At 42.3% G+C, this 24837-nt stretch overlaps 1 protein-coding gene across 1 annotated transcript in view; it reads left to right on the plus strand.

Annotated features, from left to right (window-relative positions):
• Window positions 1-24837, plus strand: part of tgfbr3 (transforming growth factor, beta receptor III) — a 97703-nt gene that overhangs the window by 52507 nt on the left and 20359 nt on the right. Inside the window, exons 5-12 of the mRNA XM_008297205.1 lie at window positions 4426-4563; window positions 15184-15367; window positions 17732-17894; window positions 18340-18487; window positions 21040-21217; window positions 21454-21740; window positions 22344-22499; window positions 24580-24657. Of these exons, the coding sequence (XP_008295427.1) occupies window positions 4426-4563; window positions 15184-15367; window positions 17732-17894; window positions 18340-18487; window positions 21040-21217; window positions 21454-21740; window positions 22344-22499; window positions 24580-24657 (1332 nt within the window). The remainder of the gene's footprint in view (window positions 1-4425; window positions 4564-15183; window positions 15368-17731; window positions 17895-18339; window positions 18488-21039; window positions 21218-21453; window positions 21741-22343; window positions 22500-24579; window positions 24658-24837) is intronic.

A 24837-nucleotide genomic window follows, 5' to 3' on the forward strand; every position in this document is an offset into this window, starting at 1 on the left:
ACCTCTTTGCTCCGCACCCTGGCTGGATGACAAGGTCTGTTGCTTTGCCCTCCACATTTACCAGACCTCCTTATGGCAGCTCAGTGTGCGGAGATGAACCGCAGCTGCTGTGGAGTCTTCATCATCACTCACATTGTGCAACCAAGACCTCACGTAGTTTGGTGTTATCGCTATCTACCTGCTACACTTGGAAAAACTAGTATTTTTTTTTCCCCATTCTGGCCCACAGAACCTCTTGGCACTTCCTCTCCTTGGAGCTCTGTTTATGCCTGTGTTTGCAAGTGACTCACGTCTTCTGGAAATGTTTCTGTCTGGGTTTTTAAATTCCTCATCTTTTACAACTCTCCCCCTCGCTCTCATTCTTCTCCTGCCTCCTTCTTCCATCTCTCAAAGCCAGGGCCTCAAAGCCAAGCCAGGTATGATTATATCTTGGTTGTTGTTATTCTCGAAGGAGCGATGCACTCGCTTTTTCCAGCGTCTGGACTAAATATGCAAAAATAGAGATCAGTTGGTTTTTGATGTGTTTGTTTGGATCACCATGCAGATTGCCTCATAGATAAGTGTTTAGTAATTTCTTCCATTTTCTTGTCTCAGAGGGACGTTTTAATGATTTTTGCAGCACTTTCATGGACAACATCACTAAACACTGCGGTTGGTGTTGCTCTGCTCCAGGGCTTACATCTGCCGAGGACTGATAATTGGGCTTTGATGCTTCGTGTTCACTCCGTTTATTCTGTTCATGTCTCTTGCTGAATGACTTCACGCAGCATCTCAGTGACAACTCTTTGAACACAGATCGTCTGTCGGAGTATAAAAATCAGACGATCCAGACGTTTTCCTGGATGTGCCAGTCTAACATGCTGAAAGATTTTACCAAACTGTTATTGTATTTGCAATTAAAATGATCATTATTGTGTGTGCATTAACCCTCTGAGCTCCAGGCAGTTTCTGAGTGTTTTTTTTTTTTGTTCCTGCACTATAAAGTCCTGCATCTCTATGGAATCAGCATAACCACGGCTAGAAGTAGGAAAAAAATAAATGTCTTCTGTGCTGTATATCAAAGTCATAATGCCAAAAATCATTTCTAAAAAAAAGAAATGTTAAATTTATTTGAGTGCTTTTTTTTTTTTTCACTAAAGGCAAATAAACAAAAGAACTGGAATCAACATTTACAGCATTTTTCCAAGTTACCACAGGTGTAGTACTGGACACACAGGTGAATTAACATGCTATTCATACTTTACGACTTACATTTTTATTTGTTTTCATACTTTTTTCTTACGTGGTCTTTGTGCACAGCCTGCAGTTCAATCCAGTCAAGATGAAAAGTCTCAGAATTTTTCTCACATGACTGTTGACTGCAGATTAGTCAACAATGGCTTTTCAGTTGAGATAAGGAGCACAGAATTTTTTGTTTTTTACAGAATTTGGTCAGAGCAAATGGTTGATTTTTTAGCATTTTTTATTTCAATTAGACATGTAGAATAAAGTGGCATTCATAAAATATCACGATTTTAAGCTTAGATTTGGTCAAATTTCCCAACTAAACCGCATGTTACAGATGTTTTAACAGCGTTTTGCTCTGATAAATGGTGTCATTTTGCAGATTTTTAAGATAGCGTGCCTGTAGATTTTGCAGGTTCACCGGGTTAAACTCTATCTAATCTCCTGAGCCTCATCCGCTGATGGAAACGGGCACCGACTCTAATGAGCTGCTGGCTCACAAACATCAAAAAATGGAATAAGAAAGCACTCATTAACTGCCTTCCTCTGGGTAAAATACGGCAGCCACTGGACTGGCATTTATACCAACCGGCACAGGTGCTACAGATCAGAGCTGTTGACTGAAGAGGGGGGGTCTATGTGAAGTCGTAATCAAGAATCAGTAAACAAGAAATCAGTCAGTGGTCGGTATGAATGCTGTTTTATGAAGCAGAAGGGACGTCACAGCGACACTGGAGTTTGTGCCTCTTTCATTCCGACTAAGCTCTTATTTTTAATCCCCTGAACTCCGAGCAGTTTCTGGGCATTTGTTTTTTTGCTGCTGTCATATTTTATTCACTGTAGGATCACTTTTCACTGCAATACAAAGTCCTGCACCTCGATGGAAACAATACAACCATGGCCAGAAGTAGACTGATTATTTATTTCTTAATAATTTTAAAACCTGAAATCAACATGTACGCCATTTTTCCAAGTGCCCACAGGTGCCTCCTCATACAAAAGATATTTTTACTGCTTACATTTTTACAACCTCAACAAACTTAAGTGCTTTCACAACATCTTTGTCATAAATAAAGAAAACTAACTGTTCCTGACCATATTTTCATTTCGCTGGGGACAGTATCCAGAAAAGCCATCATTGCTTTACCCATTAGTACTTGACACAGTATTGTTAGTTGTTTGTGGTAAAGCAGATTTGAAAATGTCACTGTTTCTAATATGAGCAACACTGAAGGGATGAAACCAGATGTTTTGCTCTATTCTTGTGTAGTCTGCTTCAGAGCCCATAACAGACTGATTACGGTTTACTTTGTCCATTTACAAATGAGCTTAAAGGAGCGCAGTGTTGTTTGTGCGTATGATTTATAGTGACTGAAATGAAGAGCACATGAGGGGAGCAGAAATGCAATGTTCCAGAACAATGCTAATGGTTTCCATTTACGACGCAGATCTCTGCCTCGATAATAAGCGCGCCATAACCACATCCAAACAAATTATTTGCTGCGAATGCTTTTCATGGTGCTAACTCATTCAAACGCCCCTAATATTAACCTGTCAAGTCACTTTTACAATCTCCAGGATTATAATTGCAGCTCGTTTGTTCTATTAGTAGCTCAAAATGGAAGTACAAAGGCTCTATTTTTAAAGGCAAGATGCGACTGATTAAGTTAGAGGGTATATATAATGTGAATGCTCGCGGGTTAAATTAGTGATTTACAGGTTTTCACCGCTAAAGCACAGGATGGGGCTAATTTGATTTGTCGAAAATACAGAAAAGGAGAGTCCGACAGACCAGTCAAGCCTGGAGATTGTCAGTTCTCACCAAGGCTTGGGAGAACATTTGAGGACTTTTAAACAGCTGTCAAGGAAGCTTTGATGATAGCGGTTAGGTCTGCACGAAACTGCAGAACACTGACATTGTGATATATTGTTTTTCTGCAATATATTTATATTTTAAAAAAATACAGGAATTTTCAGCAGATGATTGAATTACTCCGATCGTTCCAGGATGATTTTGCAGAGGACTGATCTACAAAGAAAATACGATTAATTTAAAGAAGCTGTTTGAAACATTTCTCATATGGTGCAACTGTTTTTTATTTTTGCTTTCGATAGTGTTCAGATCTGGCTTTGCACTCATCATACAGAGTTTTGTGGTGCTGGTTTAAATGGTCAAACAAACTAGTCGCCTCGTGATGGTAACATGTGTGAGACACTGGTGACGGAGTTGCTTGTTTTTGGTCAACGTCATCCATCCTGCAGCCTCACATTTCTTTTTTTGCAGCCAAGAGTTTCTCTCTTGTTCTTTGGTCATTTTACTGTCCACATGTGGCGCCTGCATGTCAGCAAACTGAGTAAATTGTGCTCTGTCAGACACATTTCTCATGTAGGTTTGACATGGAAAATAAGAACCATGAGGGTTTTCTGTTGTTTTCAAGCAGCAAAAACAGTCGTAGCGTGTTGTGTTGACTTGCTTTACTGCTGCAAAAACGCACATTGCAAGCTGAAATGCCCTGATGTTGGTGTTTATCAGCTGCAGAGTGCAATTTAAAAGAAGATAACGGAAAGCCTGATCCTTGCCTGAGATGAGTTTGGGTTCAGTGAACACTCAGGCCCCGAACCACCTCGCTCGATTCGCTCCGAAACATGCCCAAAACATGCAAGTTTGTTTTCCCCCCGTCTCACTAGCAGACTGTGAAAATCTATTTTAATGGCACTCTGAGAACCAAAGGCATAGTTGCACGCTGCAGAGATGGTAACAGAGAGCCGCCGCTTACTATTTTTTTTCCTTCCGTTAACAAAGACTCCACTGTGTGAAAGTTCAGATCCCGCTGAGGCTACGTATCAGAGCTAAAGCAAGTGCCTTTTTAGGGAGAACACAGCAGGCCGTCTTTGTGAGTTTATCAGCAAAGCGAGTACATAAACAACCACAAAGCCTGATAAAGAAGAACAATCCGCAACATAACAGAGCTGCATTTACACCGGGATCGGAGCCGTGTGTCGCCTGATGTTTTTAGTTATACATAAGTGAACATGGGAAAATCAAAGCGCTGACATGTGCACGGTCTCGCTGCGTGGAATGGGATCATGTTCTGTTCTGTGGCTGATCTGAATAGTTATTTACCTCTTCTCTCTTCCTCTGCTTATGTTTGGTTGTTATGGTACTCAAAATGCTTCTTCTTTTCTCCCCCTCTTCAACAGGTTGAGCTCCATCTGAAGCCCATCCAGTCCATGCTGCATCACCAGAAGCCTCTGGTCTTCGTGCTCAACTCCCCCCAACCACTGATCTGGAATGTCAAGGCGGAGAACCTGGCACTGCGCATCAAACATACCTTTCATGTGAGTCCAGCATCACCAAAAGCCTTAAAATCCTGCTTCCTAAAACTGTGTGTTCATTTCCTCACGGGCTAAACCATATTCAGTAGGCTTCTTCCGCGAGGGAAATATCTGAGGTGATGTTCGGAGGAGGGAGGAGAGGTTTCTCATGTTGAGAGGTTGATTTGGATGACATGTGCAGTCATTGTGGTGAGGTACTAATCTCTATGTACCTATGCATAATGGTACAGTAAATATCTCTTCTCGAAACAGTCTCTCTTGTATGACGTAATTATGAAAGCAGTCAGTATGCATTTAAATCACAGCTCGATTCTTTTAACATCGACTAATACAGTATTAAATCGTTTGTTTTTTGCTTTTACTGTCATTCATGAGGCAAAACGTATTTATGTGAAAGCATGAAATGCGCCCCGTCAGCTTTGTTCACACTCCACTGCCACAGGGTTGAATCCCCACCCTTCTCTAAACATCCCTGTTGATAGCTTGGCTGCTGTTCAAATCTCACTGGGCGTATCTGTGTACCACGAAAACCCCAACAACAGGGAAGGTGTGGTACCGAAGACTAAAGCACCAGAGCTTCACCGAGGAAGGATGTGATCTAGAATGTTTGTAAAGGAAAAAATAAATGAAAAATAGAATCTTAATTCGGAACATTTGCAGGTTCAGAATTTTATTTCTGGGCTTTAATACAATGTCTTTACATGCTTTAATGTTGAAAACCCCCTTTTTTTTTGTACTGTACATTACTGCAGCCCATTTGTCTGAAAGGCTTCACCTGTCTAATTAAAGCTAGAGTTCTATATTCTGTGTCCATGAGTAGGTGAGGATCTGTAAGGGTTTGCATTAATTTCGTAATCCGTCCAAGTTGTGTGCGTATTTTTTTGGCCCATGCAAGAGCACAGCTACATGAGAAGTATGAGGTGCGATCAAAAATGTACAAGACTGTGCCTATAAAAATCCAAAACTACCTGATTTAAATCTCCGTTGAAACAGTCTTCTTGTGCAGCAATACAGCTCCTCCCGCTGCTTCTGTTAACTCTCTAAAATCTTCTAAAACAACAAACTTGCTCCTCCTTGACTTGACGTCTCATGTCTGATTTCGAAGCTGTGCCTCTTCCACTGTAAAACCTGCTGTTTCTCCAGTGATGTAAACGTGTTACATGGTGACATAGATGAGTAACAGCAGAAAAGCCTGGACATCAAACGAGGTGTTTCAGGCAGGTAAGGAGAAAACAATTTTGTGAGGGAGAGAATAATTTTCTTGAGTTTGGACATTGGATTTTCTAAATTTGCTGACACAGTTAAAGGAAAGGGAGGGATAAAATGAATATGGGCTCTTTAATTGTTGAATTTTAAATGAAAAGCATCTAAAAAAGTTTGCTAACATAAGCTTCTGGTCAGACTAAACCAAGTAAAGCTGTGGACTTCTAAGTGCATTAAACAGAGAAATGTCATGTTCTTTTGTCTCTGAATTGAAGTTTCCTTTGTAACAGAAACAAGGCACCGTTTCCTCATCCTATAATGTTGTTGCCTTTATGAAAACAGCTCAACAGTGGTTTTTGTTAGGACCAGGGTACAAATGTGGGAGGAAGAAGAGAAGATTTAGTGAGGGGTATCTCGGTGTAGCTGGAGCCAGGTCCCCTGGGGAGCCGGCCATATTTAGCGAAGGTACCAGGGGGCCTCTCTGGGAAACTTAATAAAAAATGTAAAAACGGACTCCTTCAGCGCTCTTGTTCAAAGCCTGTGTCTCACATGAGAAAATCATAGCAAAAAGGGGCCTCAGAAACCTCGGCCGTGCAGGCTTCTCTCTGCTATATTGTTTTGAAAACTTGCCTTTACGTGCTCTGAAGGCTTTTCTGTATTCTGGGCTGGTCAGAAGTAATCATTTTCAATTTTATGTTAACACCACGGCATTGTGCAAGAATGCAGCATCAGGTACACAAATCACTTCCATATGTGGTCCAGTGTTTTCTTGCTTACTTCTCCAACACAAAACATCCTGCCGTGAAAGCCAATGTGACACGGAGGAGAATATGGACGGATTGCAAAATCCCTGTGCTATGCATAGGCTCATCTATACACACACACACACTTATTATATAAGGAACTATGTGTTCCACTTACATATTTTGTGTCCCAGCCTATTTGACATTTAGAACAGGGTATTAATACGCCTGCACTAGACCTTGTGAAACTTTTTTAGGCTTGTCTGGCAGAACCTTTCATCACGCGGTCATATTAGTGCTCATCACCTCTGCATCAGGAGCACAATAAAATGTTTGCATAGTTAGAGGACATTTTTACTCATCTCTCGTTGAAATTAAAAGAATTATTTACAAAAATGATCAAATCTGTTGTTCTAAATGAAAAACGCTGCCTCTAAAGTCTCAGCAAAGTTTGATAACTCGCATGTGAAGTAAAGTGGAATGCACCACAAGTCTTCTTTAATTTTCTCATGCGTGAGTAGGATTACAGAGAAATACGCCTCAACGCCTTTGACTTATTTCCTGTAGTAATTTTCTCACGTCAAAAGAAAGTGATGCATTTCATACAGATGGATGTGCATCTGGCCTGTCTGTGTTTTCTTAAGCTGCGATAATGTGTGGCCGGCGAGATGGGTGTTTCTGCAGAGAGCAGCAGGTCAGCATCACAGTAAACGTCTCCCCCTTGTCAGTGGTGGCAGACACAAAGCAGCTGAGAGGCATCATTAAAACCTCCAGTCCAGGCGGAGCGCTTACAACACATCCGACGATGCTGAACATCGGGGCTTTGCAGACGTTTTCGCTTCTGCTTCGTCTCAAACAAACAAGAAACTGCTTGGAGTTGCAGTTGATAAGACGCATCTCTGTGTTCGAGGAATTAATTTACAGTAGCTACACATGCTGCTCTATAGACTTGTGAAAAGTGTATATTTCAAAACTCTCTTTTAGTCCTTTATTTCTGACGTATGTGAGCAGTTTTTCAGAGAACAGATAAGTGTTCAGTGGAGAGGGAAGCCCCTGCAGTCAGACAAAGCTGAGCTAATGGCTCTGACTGACTGCAGGGGCCCCCGCTGAATTAGGTGTTAAGTATTTTGCGTTTGAGTGACAGCGCTGAGCCCTGTGGCACCGCGAGCTGTTGGTATCTCCTCCACCAGCCTGACTGCTGCACATCACTGTCACCCAGAGCAGTCCCAGATGCTGCTGCTCTCCTCCGGTTCTCTCCGCTGTGACACCTCCTTAAACTGAAATAACACACAGCATCCTCCTGGAAGAACGATCACCACACTTCTCTTCACTGTTAATTAAGATTTATTCTCGTCTTTACTAATAAACTGCAACCGACTGTTCACCCCTGCATGTCTTAGGCTACATCCAGACCAATATGTTTTCATTTTATTCCTCTGAACTCCAAGCAGTTTCAGGGCATTTTTTTTTTTTATTTCTACTTACTGTGGGCTCATGTTTCCCTGTAATACAAAATCCTGCACCTTTATGCAAACAGCACAGCCATGACTAGAAGTAAAGGGAACTCAAACATGTCTTCAGTGCTGTATGACACAGTTATAAACATAAAAAAGGGAGAAAACGTTAAAGTTAAAGTTCTTTGATTATTTATTTAAATCCAAAAAACCTGGAATCAGCGTGCTCAACGTTTTCCAGATGCCCACATGTGTTGCCGATGCTGAACAAATTGAGACTCGACATGCTGTAGATATTTTACTGCTTACATTTATTTGTTCCCATACTTGTCTTCCTGCTCGGTGTAAAGAGAAAATCAGCAAGTAAATGATTCTTCTCGCGGATAAATGGTGTAATTTTTTGGCAAGGTTGACGTTTAGAATTCATATTCACACATCTTGATAATCAGTAATAGAGTTGAGTAACTTTTTAAAAGCAAAAAAACCTTCTATACTCCAACCTCCTTGATCTCTCCTCTATGACAGTAAACCGAATATCTTTGGGCCGTGGATAAAACAAGACATTTGAGGACGTCGTCTCGAGCTTTAAGAAACATTGATCAATCATTTTCTTCATTTTATACGCTATGCAACTAATCAATCGAGAATGAAAGTAATCATTGCAGCCCTACGGATTTCTATCTCTCTTATATGTTGTGCCAAAAGACTGAAGCTAAAGTTGAGACTCTGCTCCAGGCAAAACACCAGCAAGCTTATCAGTTGATGATCAGTGTAGATGATATGAAAACGCAGAGACAAACTGCTCCCGTATGGCCGTGTAGAGCCAGGTAGTGCTGCTATCATGAGGAAATAATCATGTTCTGAACTCACGTATTTGCTCAGATTTTGTAGGGGTTTAACATTGAAAGAAAAACTTGCACGAGAAGCAAAAACACGCATTTGTCGTGACCATTGATGCAGCAAAGTGAGTGCCACTTTCTGATATACAACGGAGATGTTGATGACGATAAGTCGAGGGGAGCTGGTTTTGGGTTTAACACTTCAGAACAGCAACCCAGTGCCAGACCTCCCTCGCTTTGCTTTTCCACTGGAGAGGCTGTTTCCTGGGGCTAATAGGACTCTGAATCAGGCCTGCCAGTCCTTGTTTCCTGGTCCCAGTGCTCGGGGCTCCATGGACACAGATGGGCTGCCTGGAAAAGCTTCAGAGACGTTGAGCACACTGTTGCTGTTGGCCAGTGGACCCTGCCTGCTTTTAAAATGCCAGAATCCAGACTTTTGTTGTAAAACATGCTCTCCGCAGTTCTTCTTGTCAATCAGCAGCAGGCAGGAATCATCATGGGCCTAAAATGACAGGAAATATGAACGCTGAACGAAGGCCAGATTTCTTTTCACCAGGGGACACCAGGATTTGAAGTGAGACTCATGTGCAGAGTGCGCTGTGTTTACTTTGCGGCCGAATGTATATGTTTCTTCTCGGGGGTTTGGGGAGGAGGGCTGCGTTGCATCTCTGCTTGAAAGGCTCGATGCGGAGCAAATGTTTTACGGCGCTTGATGGAACAACACTGTTAAGTTTTGTTGTTGGCTTGCGCGTTGCCCATTGTTTGTTTGCCAAGCTTTGCCTCTTTCACTCCTGCCTTGCTTTTCATTAGCTGAAGGCTGGTTGTATGGGAGCGCTCTCCCACTGTAATGATTAATGGAAACCACGGGCAGCCACTGTTGGTTTTCATCCGGAGACAGGAACGGCAGAGGAACGCTCCAGAGTGGCGCTGAGACATATGGTTGTGTTTTCTCCACAACAGAGCCTGCCAGCTCGCGGGAACACATCTGCACGGGCGGCGTGATTAGCTCCCCGTATCTCATCAAGAGAGAGAAGATCAAATCAGCCACAAAAGCATTTATCACATTAATATCACCAGAGAGTTATTGCGTATTATTTATCAGCCCTTTCTGCGCTTTCCATCGCCCTCCCCGGTTTGCAACACCTCTTATTTCACAAACAGCTTTCTGCGAGTTCCCAGGCCGAGGGTGTTGCTCAGTGAGAACGCGGTGGAGGAGTGCAGCTCGCTGATAATTGATCTCAAACATTTGGCATGCTGTCTCCTTTTTTTTTTACTGCACATATGGCCGTAATATGCTGATGCTCATAAGAAGAAAGGGCAGGAAATATACCGTTAGATGTTTTGCAGAATGCTCAGAGTTGACAGATGTGCTTCTATCGCACACAAACGTATGATCGTCCTACAGTTTGAAGAGAAAGAAACATACATAACGGTAAACCTAATGGAGTCAACAGCCGCTGTTTGAGTTGTTATAGCAACAACTAGCTGCCTGCGAGCATCGTTACGAACATGAAAGCATGCGTTTCAGTCCCCATGGTATGTAAGTTCTCCTCTGCATTCTTTGTTTGCACTCAACTGCCAAGTCCGAGGAATTCCTCTCAAGTCGAGGTAATATCCAGCTTTTCGACTTCAGAGCGCATTACGAGCTCTTCACAGCTAAGAAAATCCACGTTCAAGACAGTTGTTGGCAGTAATAGCAATAGATAGCTTAATAAGAGATGAGCTCTGTTTTCATGCAGTTGTGCTTTACTTGGCAACGCGCTGCTCAGGAGAACATTGGACAGACACGCTGCAAGCGGTGGTTGGTCAACAGGAATCCAATACTGCGAGCTTTTTCTAGACTTTTCTGATATGAGAATAAACAAAACCGAGCACTTTACGCTCTGTCATGGTAATAGTTTCAGTTTAGTCCTCTGAATCCAGTTTTTGTTTGCTGCTGCTGCATTTTCACTCGCTTGTGGACTCATTTTTCACTGCAATATAAAGTCCTGCATCTCCATGGAAACAGCACAAAGATGGCTAGAAGTAGAGAGAACTCAAAAGTGTCGCATGTGAGGTGTAATATAGTTATGATGGCATAAAAAATATGAAAAAATGTAATATATGTGCCCATGGGTGTTACCAATCCTGGAAAAAATAGTAACTCATACAAACATATAATAGATATTATTTACATTTTTAATTTGTTCCAACACTTCTATCCAGGGGCTGCAGGGTGGCGCAGTTGGTAGCACTGTTGCCTCGCAGCAAGAAGGTTCGCGTCCCGGTAGGGACACCGGAATCTTTCTGCATGGAGTTTGCATGTTCTCCCCGTGCAGCGTGGGTTCTCTCCGGGTTCTCTGGCTTCCTCCCACACAGTCCAAAAACATGTTGAGGTTAATTGGTGATTCTAAATTGTCCGTAGGTGTGAATGTGAGTGTGCTTGGTTGTCTGTCTCTAAGTGTAGCCCTGCAATAGACTGGTGACCTGTCCAGGGTGTCCCCTGCCTTCACCCTAAGTCGGCTGGGATAGACTCCAGCCCCCCATGACCCTAATGAGGATTAAGTGGCGTATAGATAATGGATGGATGGACTTCTATCCAGTTGAATTTTTAAATGAGACATGAAATATCACTTTATTCTACTGTATAAACAGAAAGAATTCAACTTTCTGACATTCCTTGAACCACGTTGATGCACAGACCCATTAAAACCACTATATTTTAAGAATCTCATTGAACGTAATACAACTGAAAAGCCACGAGTGACCGAGCTGTGTCAAGACAAAAAATCTGTTGCTTTCCCGCTGAAATTCCGGCTGTGATTAGGAGACAAGTACAGAAACAAATTAGGGTGATGGAGAGGAAAATAAAACATATTTGAGCTGCAAAATAAATACAGCACGAAACAAAAACAGCACACAGAGCAGCAAAGTTGTCGGAAGATGCATTCAGCATAGTGAAACATCTTTCTGGAGTTGATGTGCAAAGTAATGTAATCTGAGACGTGCTGTCAGAGAATTTCCCCAAAACAGTTTTTACAGTGTCTGACCGACAAAATGTGTAATTTTGGCCAAAGTTTTAAAAAGATAACTTTCACAATTGCTGGTGGTCTTTGGGATTCTGAGGGTTAATGAGGCATTTATGTGAGCAGCAAAAGTAACACCAGAGTGTTGAATGACAGCTTATGTAAATAGTATGCAGCATAGTGTATTTATGTTTATATATTCTATTTAAGCCAGTGACAGAAATTGCTTTTTGGTTTCCAGCACTTCTTGGTCTGTCAGCTGTGCAGAGAGAAAGAGCAGAGAGGGAGAGTTTGTTAAAGCCCAGAGTGGGTCTCTCACTTCCCCGTTTCAAATTCCTGAGGTTTTCAGGGCTCTGCGAGGCCTGCAGCTAATTTGGCTTTCAGGCTTTCCCCTCTAATTCTTTGCGACTAATTATGGTCGTATTCCCGCAATTAAACTGATAAACTCTGCTGAACTTGGCAACGTTCGCTCAGAAACCCCGGCTCCTCCTCGGCGGCTCGGCGCGCCACCTCTCTCCGCTTCGCCATCTTTCTTTTACTCTGTTACTTCTGACCGTAGTAAGCACACTAAAAATAACGTCAACCTGAATTCTTCGACAGAGTCTGTCTCCTCGGCTTCAGTATTTACGGCCTCTGGTGACAATGCCAGGAACACCGAGAGGAGCGTCCAGAGGTCAGACAGATGTTGCGCATGAGGGGATTTGAAAAGTTATGTCTGAAAAACTTAAACACCCCGAAGGGATATTATTGTGTTATCATTAAAGCATGATTGCAATTTAGGGACAACTTCATAACATCATCGCAGAGAAGTGGTTTTCCTTTTTGGATTTAATGTTTTAATTGGTGCCTGCCAGCGCTGTCTCAGCTCATGCATACAGATAGAATACCTCAGAAGAAAGAAAAACAAGCAGAGAAATAAAATGAGGTAGGCTGTCTAGACCGTGCGCTTGGACGCATTCGGTTGTTCGTTGGTTTTCAGCACATGTGAGTGTTTATCTCTCTGAAATGAAGCAGTGGGGCTGAGCTCCATTAAGTGCCAAAGGAGGTGCCTCCTAAATGTGGCAGCGCCAGCTTTCCTGTCTCTTTCAATTTTTTTTTTTACTTTTTATACACTTAAGCCCAAAATTATTCATCAAATTTTGATAAATAGTGATTTTTTGTTTGACCAATGGGTTTCTTCTGTTTGGAAAACAGTGACAGAAGACAACAAGACACTGTGTTAGAGATGGTCATAATAAATTTCAACTATTTCTATGTTGTTTTAGATTTTTTGTCAGGTCCAAAATTCTCAGTAATCAGTGGTAAATCCTCCACATCGGTCAGTTAGTTCCTAAGTTTCCTGCATGTCTACGCTGAGATTTTGCTCCACCCTTTTTTGTGATGGTCTCCAGGTCTTTGAGGTTAGAGGGCTTCCTTGCCATAGTCTTCAGTTCCCTCCACAGATTTTTGATGGGTGACTTCATAATGTTCATATTGTTTTCTGTTAATCATTTCTTGACCACTTTTGCTAAATGTTTTGGATCAGTGCCTTGTTGGAAGGTCCATTGCTGGCCAAGTTTTTCCTACAGTCTGCCTGACATTGTCCTCCATAGTTCTTTTGATGTCCTCTTTTCTCATGATGCAGTTTATTTTGACAAGGTTACCTGGTTCACTGGTTGAAAAACAAACCCAACGCTTTACATTCCTGCCCCCAGATTCATCAGGATGGTCTTGGTAGTGATCCTTGGGTTCTTCTCTGCCTCCACCATTTTTTCCGGTGCAGGGGCCTCCTTTAGCTTCCTACCACACCCTGTGATATTTTTCACGGTGTGGAACTCCTTGTACTTGTTGATTATTCTTTCCATTGTGGCCACTGGCACTTGAAAACACCTTTTGCTGTCTTGTGAGCAGCCACAATTCACAGCCGGAGGTCCTCCTTTGGCCATGACTTACAATTGACTCTTTACTGACCAGAGAACTTCTGCATTAGCTGGTCCCATTTATACCTATTAGAATGCTCTACAATATGTTGGAAGTTACTATTATTATTATTGTTTTTTTAATTTAAAACCAACATAACTACATAAAATACACAATTAACATGTTTCAAACAGTGTCTTACTCTCCTTCATCACTTGTTTATGTCATTTCCAGCCAGAAGAAATCTATTGGTCAATAAAAATTCACTATAAATCTAAACTTGGCTCAGCTGTATGTATGCTCACCTTTTGGCATTTATATCTTTCGGTTTATGTGTCTGTCTCTGTGAAGAGTTTGTGTTTTCTCTGTTAGCCTTTGTGACCATTTTGAAGCACACCTACACGTTAGCGATGACGCAGCGCTCAGTATAAACACTGGAAACCTTATTGTGCAGGGAACATGTGCAAAAATACGCACAGCATATTTGTAGAAGCTTCGCAATGACGGCTGGGATGGAGTATGAGGGATGGGTTTCACCAGTGTTTAAAGAGCTGGTTTAATTTTGGAAAGGACGTGCTCTTCTTTTTTCTTTTCTTTTTTTTTTTTTTTAAAAGTCTGCCAGCAGGATCTTTGTTTTAGTTTTCTGAGGCAAAACAAGGATGAGTGATGTTGAGTTGACCTTTATGAGCATTTCACTCTCAACAGATGGGATCTCTGTCAGTTGAAGGTTTGAAAAGTTGTAAAGATAAGTGAAATGCATAATTATGATTTTCTTTCAACCCCCTCAGTCCTGAACAGTTTCTGGGTTTTGGGTTTTTTGGGGTTTTTTTTTTGCTCTTGTCACATTTTTACTTACTGTGGGTTCATTTTTCAGTGCAATACAAAGTCTTGCATCTCTATGGGAAAAAGTACAACCATGACAAGAATGTGCAGGTTTTTTGTGCAGAATGACACCATTATATCACCAAATAGGATAAAAAAGAAAGAAAATATTTTTCCTGGTGCTTACAGGTTGTAATAATACTCTGAATACTGTAGATAATTTACTATTTCCATTTTTAATTCGTTTCCATACCTGTCTTCTATCTGCTCCATTTAAACACAACCTGCAGTTCAGTCCAGTTCAGCCAAAAAGTCCCAGAACTGTTGGTCTTAGCCAAGTTCAACCACCAGAACGACAAAAATCCACAGATTTTTCAGTTTTTACAGTTTTTAGTTTGTCTGAATGGTCTAATTTTGGAAATTTAAAAAATACAACATGCCTTTTAAAGCCCGCTGGTGGATTTTCAGATTCAGTCGGTTGTGGAGACACCATTATCGTCTGAAAATGTTTTGCTTTTGTGCACAGCTTCACAGAAATGGCTGTTGAACATGAGTAAAGCTGAACAAATGGAAGGAAACACATTGCACAGAACTGATAACAGCTCATCCCAGCAGTTGCTTTTGTCTTCTAACATTCCTGCCTTTTCTCCTCCTCAAGGTATCCGAGGGCTCCGAGGTCTACTTTAAGTCGGGAAACTTCTCCCTCTTCACCGAGATCCTGGAGGAGACGCTTCCCCATGGCAACGAGCACCTCCTCAACTGGGCCCAGAAGAAGTACAGGGCAGTCACCTCCTTCTCTGAGCTCAGGATGACTCAAGCCATCTACATCAAAGTCGGAGAAGGTGTGCACCAGATTCACAAAATTCCCAAACATAGCTCTAGGCCCCAAGGCATGGCACCCCCCCTCCGATTCCCCTTTGGCTCCCATAACTTTACTTAGCTTTTGTGTTTTAGCCCAGGCTAGAGGTTTACATGCACCACTCCAGGAAAAGAATTTACTTTCCTCAAAAGACTTTCACCCTTTCACACTATTTAACAGGCTGCCTGTGGTATGTCTGAGTTTTCGCTGCTTACAGCCCTAAGAACTGCTGCACAGCTGAAGAGTAACGGTAATATTTTGACAAACTATTTCGAATAAATATGGTTGTACTTTTTAAATGTATGAACATCTCATCTTGGTTTTCATTAGAACTGAAACAATTAATTGATTAGATGCTGCAAAAATGAATAAATCAGCTTCACAGTTTCAAAAAGAAGAAAAATAGTCACGTTCCAGTCTCTCAAATTTGGAGGATTTTCTGCTTTTCTCATCTCATGTGGCAGTGAATCTAGTCAGAGATTCAAGAGTTAAATTTATAGAAAAAAATAAGGAAAGTATGTCAGGCTTTTTTTTTAAATCTTCGGTTAACCAACAAAATAATTGTCAGACTAATCACGATAATTGTGCTGTGGTACATTTTGCCTCCTCTGTGTGAACACAATAGAACAAAACTTCATTCTTGCACCGCAGGTTTATATAAAGTAGATGTCATGGTTGAATACAGCGTACCAGTATGTCTGCATACATCTGCATGCTGTCACAGATTAAGTTCCCATAAACAGGTTTTAGAAGTATATAAACAAAGGCATAAATTAACATAATAATATCATCCATATGATTTACATCAACCCTTTGAACCCCACAAGCATTTTATTCACTGTGGCCTCATTTCTTTGAATATTTATTTTGCAAAAAACCTGCATCCATACAACATACACAGTTTGCTGCTCTAAAATGAGCCACAAACCCGAGCTTCAAAACCTCTGTAGGAAAGTTTTACAGTCTGCGGCGGTAAGGGGTCTTTAAACGGATTAATCAATTCAATCAAAATATTTGGCGATTGATTTACTAGTCGACAGATAATAGATTTAGAGTTGCAGCTCCAATCTGTTTACAGTGCAGCTAAACTACAACAATCAAATGTCACAAATGTCTTCTTGTGGGTAGATAGTAGGAGGGGGAAAAAACACAAAAGATAGATGACACCTGTTCAATTTTTCCAATACGTAAGCTGAGGCAGGAGTGTGTCTGATTTGAAGAAGCACTGGGAGACTCTCAGGGGAGGCTGTGATCGATCTCCACACGTGTTCAAGATGCAGACTTTCAATTCTTCATTTTCTGCTGGCCGGTTCATTCAGTGAACAGACTGCACGTCCCCCTTCACAATTCATCAGCTCTCAGACAGCCTATCTTGTTTTTAATGAGAATCTTTCACTACGTGGAAATAAAGAAAGCAAAGCTTGCGTCCGGAGAGAAATAATGGCTCCACTGCTGCTGGTGATGAGTAAGTTCTCTCCCTGTGTTGCTAGTTACTGTGGAGAGAAGAGTGGCTGCTCAGATTGAAGCGCTTTGGCTTGTGTCATTAGGGGCTGAGGTTTGGCCAAACCTCAGAGTGCCACGATGTTTACTTCAAGTAAAGAGCAGTAGATTTCCATTCCTTCACATCTTCGGTAGTGTTTCATGAAGATGCACAGATTGTCACTTTGCTTCCTAAGCAGGACCATCATCAAGATCTCTCCTCGGCTCCTTAAAGTGCCACAAGAGATCCGGAGAGGAAGGTGCCAACCTTTAGTTTACACTCTGTCCAAAGTTCTGTTTGCCAAATAAGGAAGCATCTGTCTCATGTTTTCTCTGAGTGCTGAGAAGGAGCATAACTTTTCATGTAAATGAATTTTTTAAAAGTTGCGAAAGTGAAGTGAGGAAACACAAGAAGGTTTGATTCTGTGTGATGTTATTATCCTGTTATTGCGAAGAAATCCTGGTAAAATTCCTTGCTGAGTTTTCCCACGTAAAATAAAAAGAGAAGTTTCCCTGTTGATAGGAAGACAGGTCATGCCAACCAGAGCACGCCCAACCTCGTTGGGCACACAGGCCTGGGCCTTGTTCGTGCTGCATTTGGAAGAGAGACAATGGGAATACCAGCTGCAGGGTTGCAAGGAAACTGTTCCTGGAACAGCTGGGACAAAGCAAACATTCACCCTTCTCAAGTCTCCCTGAGCAGGACCTTGAATTCCTCCCAGAACCAGGGGTGCTGTTCTGTAGCTGACCTCAGGCTCTGACCTCTCAGTGGTGAAGACGAAACAGAAAGCTGTACTTCTACTTTGGAGGATCAAAATAGCCTCACAGACCCCCCCGACCGCTAACACAAGCTTCTCTCCCCTTTCAGATCCAGTGTTTTCTGACACCTGCAAGATCGATACCAAGTTCCTGTCTTTGAACTACCTGGGCAGCTACGAGGAGCCACAGACCTCAAAGGGTTGCGTCCTGTCCGTACCCAACAAAGACAAAGAAGTCCACATCATCGAGCTCCAAGCCCCCAACTCCAGCAGGTGAGCAGCCAGAGCAGCCGAAGCCACGAGTACATGTTGTCATAGTTTATTTTTGAGGTCAGGATGCTCTCACTAATCTCTGTGGAGTTTGTTTTGGATGGGAACTAACATGAAGGCAGAGGGGGGTCACTTTTCACTCAGTCATGTTCTTTTGAGGATGATATTTCAAAACTGGGTCTCTACGTCCAGGTTGCCAGATAATGTCCTCACTCCCCAGTGGAGTGATTATTCTGTACACCCATAAGACCTCAAATGTGGGAATGCATTGGTAGCTGTGTTGTCTCTCGCTCTGGTGCTATCTGGTCTGTAGTGCATATGTCGGGCTTCTTTTTTTTTTTTCCTGGGATCGGGTCCAGCTTTTTAATTAGTTGGCCAGACATAGAAGGCATGATAACACGTCGACCCTAACCATCCAAAACTCTTTTTCCTTTCTCTTTTCCTGCAGTGCTTTCCAGGTGGATGTCATAGTCGATCTGCGGCCTCTGAAGGACGATGCCGCGGTGTTTCGTGACGTCGTCTTGCTCCTCAAATGCGCCAAGTCCGTCAACTGGGTTGTCAAAGCCCACAACGTGATTGGCAAGCTGGACGTCGTGGTACGCTAGCAGAATAACGACAGAAAAAAAGCTTTTCATCAAGGGATGCGTTTGTTTTTTTGCTTCACAGACATCACAGGAGACTTTAAATAGTCGTACCACACATCACACAGGCTCACAAGTCGCGCCTCAGACAGAAATGTCAACACTTTTCACCACTGGCCAGAGAATTTGTCACAACGAGATATGTGTTGAATTGGCGCTCGGTCCATGCTGCAGGACAAGGTGGGGATAACAGGTTAGGAAGAGCTGTGAAATTTCATGGCGGCTGCTCCGGGGATTGTCATCCCTTTCAGAGAGCTAGAGGGGCCGGAGCGGTGGGGGCATCACATACTTTCAGAGCCAAGGCTGCAGCAGAGCCCGAGCTGCTTCTCATCAGTCATAATGTGAATTATGAGCAGCGCTTGCTTCAGGCACTTTTAGGACCTCCTCACCACACACAAAAGACAAACACTGGCTAATTACTACAATATATCACGGTGCCCTTAACTCAGACATATGGTTTTGTACATATCAACACTAAGCATGTGTATAAAGTTTTGAAATTAAATCTTCATTACCGCTACTCAAGTCTCCCAGGAACCCATAAGAATAAGACACCTGAGCGCACGTTGGAAGAATTTTTAAACTGTAGATCATGTCGATGCAGAACTGGAGGTTGTCCAACCGCCATATTTGCTCCAGGGTTGGAATCTTATACCTCGTCTTTTTCTCCTGCAAAAAAAAAATCAGTGCAATAAAACTTAAAGAGGCTAACCAGTATCGAACATTTCAAAATGATTCATACGTCTGGTGACGTTGGTATTTACTTTATTACGGGATCATCATCAGTTTGCCTTTCTGCTCTCTCAGCCCTGTACTGATTCCAGTGGAGGTGTGCGGCGTGTTGTTTCCTCAGAGTGAAATGCCGATACTCCTACGGTTCTGCAGCCGCTATGACGCTGCACTTTTGCCAGGCGCAGAGTGTTTGTACAGCTGCCTGGTTGCTGCTTTAATGTCAAAACCAGTGAAACTTATAGAACAGCACAAAACAGTCATGTGTAATGTGCCCAACGAATACACTCACATGTTTTGTTCATTTACATTCAGTACAGCAGACGCAGAAAGATGAAACAAAAGGAACAGAACAGAATGCAATTGGACTTCTTACTTTTTGGTTCTTGAAAGCATTTTACCTCTTGAGAGGCTTCTTTAGTTCTGACTGACTGATGGGGAGTCCCAGATGTATATCGTCAACCCCAAATCACATGGATTATGGCCTAATAATGAGGTGTGATTAGTGAATGGTTGCCAGCTGATGGATCTCCAGACTGCATTATAAGTACCTGATAATAGGTGCTGTGGACCCTCCTCTGTTTTGAGATGGCTATTCCATTTTAACATAGACATACATAATTCTTCCATCAAACCATCATCTCTGTACAGAATGTACACTGGTGTCCTCAAAACCTTTATACTTTAGATGCAAGTTAACCAATGGTTTGAGAGCAGAGTGAAGGAATGCATCTATGTTAAACCAGGCTGTAAGGTGGATCGGTGGTTTGCACCATCCCCTCGTAGCAAGAAGGTCGCCGGTTTGCGTTCCAGTGAGGACACCCGGGATCTTTCTGTGTGGAGTTTGCAGCGTGGGTTCTCTCTGGGTTCTCCGGCTTCCTCCCACAGTCCAAAAACATTCTAACTTTTGAGAAACTATTGCTATCAAATGTTTTAGCCAGGCCAGCAGCAGTCAGTGTCGGTCAGTCTGTTGGGCCGCCGCAGTGTTTATAAAGATGGATGAACCCTTCATGACGTCACTCATAGGTTTCCTGATAAGCTGTTTTGAAGCTGTGTGGTGCCTCCAGCTGTTGCCATCTTGGCATTTCCAAACTCCTCCTAACACCCAGCTAATCCAAAAATGAAGTGCACAGTGAGTGTAAATGTGTATTTCAATGGTTACCTTTAAGTTTTGCACTGGTTTTTAATGAGGAATACATTGTCAATCTGCTACAAACAGCTGGTAGTGACGTTATTCATTGTTATTTATATTAAACCCTGTAAAGGGTCAATTGAAATGCAAGGTCATTTTGTAGCTCCCAAACAGCTGACATGTTAACTTTTTCTTGACTGCCGTGGTACACAGGATGCTGTGGTTGTGCAACCAGCGTTTGGGAGATCATCAACTATGCATGTGATATGACAGCCTCGTAAAACTGAGCCCTCACTTCTGTCAGTGTTGCTTAAGAGATTTGAATGTGTGGGAAATGGCTGTGAGAAAGAACTAGTACTCCCTCAGTGAGCGAGCAGCAGGGCAGGACATGAATTGTAGGAGCAAGCTAACACGTTGCGTTCTCAGCATTGATCGAGCTGCGACACGCCCATTACCTCACGCCCATTCACATGATTCACAGTTGACACAGAATAAGTGCAGGACTGTACTTGAAGTTGAATATCTGTGATAATACCTGAACAGTAAATCACATCTTTTTGTGACAAAGATCTTTGTGCTCTTGCAGAAACTATGATTTTAGGAAGTTTCTGATGGAAAAAAAAATAATGAGCTGTCTTTTCCACAGGCATCTGATACCGTGAGTGTTAGCTCACATGCATCAGCGTCCAAACACCCCAAACAGCACCTACCATCAGGGCCACAAGCCTTGATCAAGTGGGCACAGGAGCATGGCTACAGTCCAGTTACATCCTACACCAGCACTCCTGTGGCCAACCACTTCAACATCCGACTTAGAGAGCCAGGTAACCAGAAGAAAAGTCCTCGAAATTCTCCACCTGTGTGTTCATTTAAAATGCTGCGTGAAAGTCGCGCCCTTTAACAGCTGCTAAAGCTTTCTTAATAGCTAATATTCCACATTTTACACGCCTTATTGAGACCTTATTATTTAAACTAGTGTGAAATTGTTTAAAGTTTTTATAGTTCTTTGCAGTTTCCCTGCTTGTAAAATCAGCCTCATGAAGCTCTGTGTGACTTCCAGATGTGGTGGATCCTCTGGAGAGCCAACTGCCTCCCGAGCTCTCCATCCTGCGCAATTCCAGTCCCCATCCTGGACCTGGAACTGCAATGCGACGCTCCGGTCTTCCTTTTCAGTTCCCTCCACCTTCGTCCGGGGGCCTGCCCTACCTCCATCTGCCCTCCGGCTTCGGCGAGCAGCCCTGGGATGATGGAGAACCCGAGGAGCAGCAGGGTGTTCTGAGCGTCGGCCTCAGTGTGAAGTGTGAGGATAAGAGGATGGTGGTCAGCATCGATAAAGAGAGTCTGCAAGTGAGTGAGCAACATGGCATTGTGGGTCATTGATCTTGCCTAGAAACCTCTTACTAATGATTATCATGAATAGTTTGGTTTAATATTTATCTGTCGTAAAACAGCCTGCATATAATGGACACTAAACCAAAAGCCATCAAACTATACAAACCCGATGGTCATGTGTGGTTAATCACGTAGGTTGTCCACCGTACAGATCAGTTTTACAGGTTGCCATGACCTCTTCTTTACGTAAGCAGGGAAGGTGAGTTTCGCCTCCACAAAAGTGAAATGAGACAAAGTAAAGAGGAATTAAATAATCCCTGCACAGGCCGACGCTGAAGCGAGCAGCACTGTTCCAAACATTTGGCATCTGAACATGGGGACAGCTCAGTCAGCCCACATCACAGAATGGAAACTGGCATAGACTGTAATTAGGAGCTGGAGCGAGACCACCTTGTGGGATTTGTTTATTCCTGAGAACTCAAAGTTTCACACAACCACTCCGACTTTTTACTTCTTCTTCTTCTTCTTATGTTTTATACAATTCTGAGAATGAGTTAATAAAGGGAAAGCGTTTTTGATCTTTTTCCCCATGCTGCCATTTTTCTGATGTTCCCACAGGCCAACGGGTTCCCTCATGCCAACCTCACGCTGGAAGACCCAAAATGCAAAGCAACAGTCAATGCCACCCACTACACGCTGGAAACTTCTCTGACTGGCTGTCAGACTGCTGTATATCCCCTGCCAGACAGCCCAATGGCCCTCCACATTAACTCTGTGAGTACATTATCTGCTATTACGTTTTTCAACAATGCCACGATTGCTTGACTTCAGTTCCTGTGGCAACACATGCAGTTAAAGTGTCTGTCATCTACTTTCCTGCTGGTGAATCTGACTGAGAACTTTAGGAAAAGACACATGGTCTTATGATAGGGAACTATCAATCACAATGTAGCCCCGACATAGAAAACTCCCTGTTTTATTGTCTGTTTTCCTCTAAATGGAAAATTTGCTATATGAAAATGAAGCTGTACTGAAGGAGACTTGACACTTGTGATTTAGGCTAGTGATGCAAGATACAAAAATTTCTGGCTGATGTCGATATCCGATATTCAGATTTCTGATATCGTAGATAACCAATATTACCGATGTCAATATTCAGTTTTTGTTCACGCTGAAAAATGAGCATAAGCACTGTGAGGATGTGAAAACTATTCAAAAGAAGCCCAAATCACATAGTCTTCTTTATCAGGTAACAAAAGTAAAACATATTTAAACATATTTAACGTTTAAGTCAAGGACCATTTCAGTGAAAACATCTAAAGAGCAGCAATATCAAATGTAGAGACGAAGGCACTCCTGTTAGACAATGTGTTTGCTCAGAGGCTTGGCATTGAGATGCTGTTTGCACAAATATATCCAGAGAATTGTTCCCTTGTTTGTGTACAGCTGGAAAACAGAAAAATATGAACAATAGCTGCACTGTGACCATAATTTGTATTGTCTTACAATGCTGCTCCACTGTTTTATATAATGGTGAACACTGACTTGTTTTTTATGGGTTTCAACATTCACATCTGACATGCACAGTTATCTTCATTATTATGGAATGCATTCATTCAGCGTATTTGTTCTAACAAGCAAAGATGAATCACTTCCTCCCCGACCTTTATAATCTTTTATGTGGGGAAATTTGGAACAACAGTTTTTTTTTCTATCCAGTGGAGATTGAAAAACCCGGGCGGATGTCCAAGGTCATCTTTTGTGTTAACACTTGGATGCAGGGACAGCCTCTGACCTCTGGCCAAAGGAGATTAATTTTCATTGTCTCGGTCCCCACACATCAAACATCATGTGTTTTGGCTGCTGTCTCCATGGCGGTGTGATAAGTTCATATGACGCGGCAGTGACCAAGTGGCGGGTCAGCTGACATTTGGGATCCTGTTAGTGTCGTTGTTTTCTTCAAGCAGCATCTCGAGGCCCCTGACATGTCTCTGCTCTACTGAGAAATCCCAAATATGTTTTGTTATGCTGAAGCCACAGCACTTTCCCACATTTTGACCCTCTGTTTAAGCAACTTTTTGGTTTGAAAGGCGTTTTGTCTTTACAAAACCGCCAGAATTACACAAATAATCAACCAGACACTGTAAAAACACAAAGACTCTCAACCATCTGTTGGTTCTTAAACTAATCATGTGTGATGCATTGTTGAGGCTCGAAAATGAACCAAAGCTCAACTTAACATCACGATATGTAATCAAAATCACTTTATTGAACTTGTGTCTCTTAGAAAGTCACTACAAATAAACCATTTGGTCAAACTGCGCTCTATAAAAATGAAATAATTCTGCATTCCTCTATGCCAATGTGAAGCCATTTGTGTCTCAGCTGCAACCGACATTCACATCACTAGAGTTCAGCTGAATTGCAGGCTGTGTATACAAGAAGCAGATAGGTATGAAAACAAATGAATATGTTGTTAGTAAAATATCAGTGGTATGTAGAGCCACCATTTCTTTCCAATACTTACGATTTATGGCATTATTTTGAATTCTGTTTCCATAGAGGTGCAGGAATGTACCTGTGAGTGAAAACTGATCCAGCAGTCAGTAAAATGTGACAGGAGCAAAACACTTCTAGCTCACTAAAGCTTCTTGGGTTTCAGAGGGTTAAGCAAGGATTTTTTGTTGACCTCCTCTGAGAATTAGAACTGTTCCTGGCTTAGTCAACATTACTCACAACTGGATATGTTTAAAAAAAAAAAAAAGATCTGGAAATTATTTTTGTGAAAGTTTCCTTTCACTTGCTGACTGATTCGGCTTTACTTTTGTGACTAACAAATCTCTGTGGACTGCAGGTCGTGATCAGTCATGCCGAGACTAAGGATGGGAGTGGCGGTCCGGTGGATCATGTGGAGCAGCCATCCATCATAGGGGTAAGATAGTGGGCTCATTGCGCCTCTTTCTTTGCTCTTGATTGCAGGGTGAAGGTTAACAAGTCAAGACCACTGATAAACTGCATCTCTGTATACATTAAATCATTCGCATTTGGAAGAAACTCCATTTCCCAGAGCCCCTTGGTGCTAGTAAAGACTCATCTGGCTCCTGCAGTCGCT

This window comes from Stegastes partitus, unplaced genomic scaffold (genome assembly GCF_000690725.1).
Source record: "Stegastes partitus isolate 25-593 unplaced genomic scaffold, Stegastes_partitus-1.0.2 Scaffold25, whole genome shotgun sequence".
Lineage (NCBI taxonomy): Eukaryota > Metazoa > Chordata > Actinopteri > Pomacentridae > Stegastes > Stegastes partitus.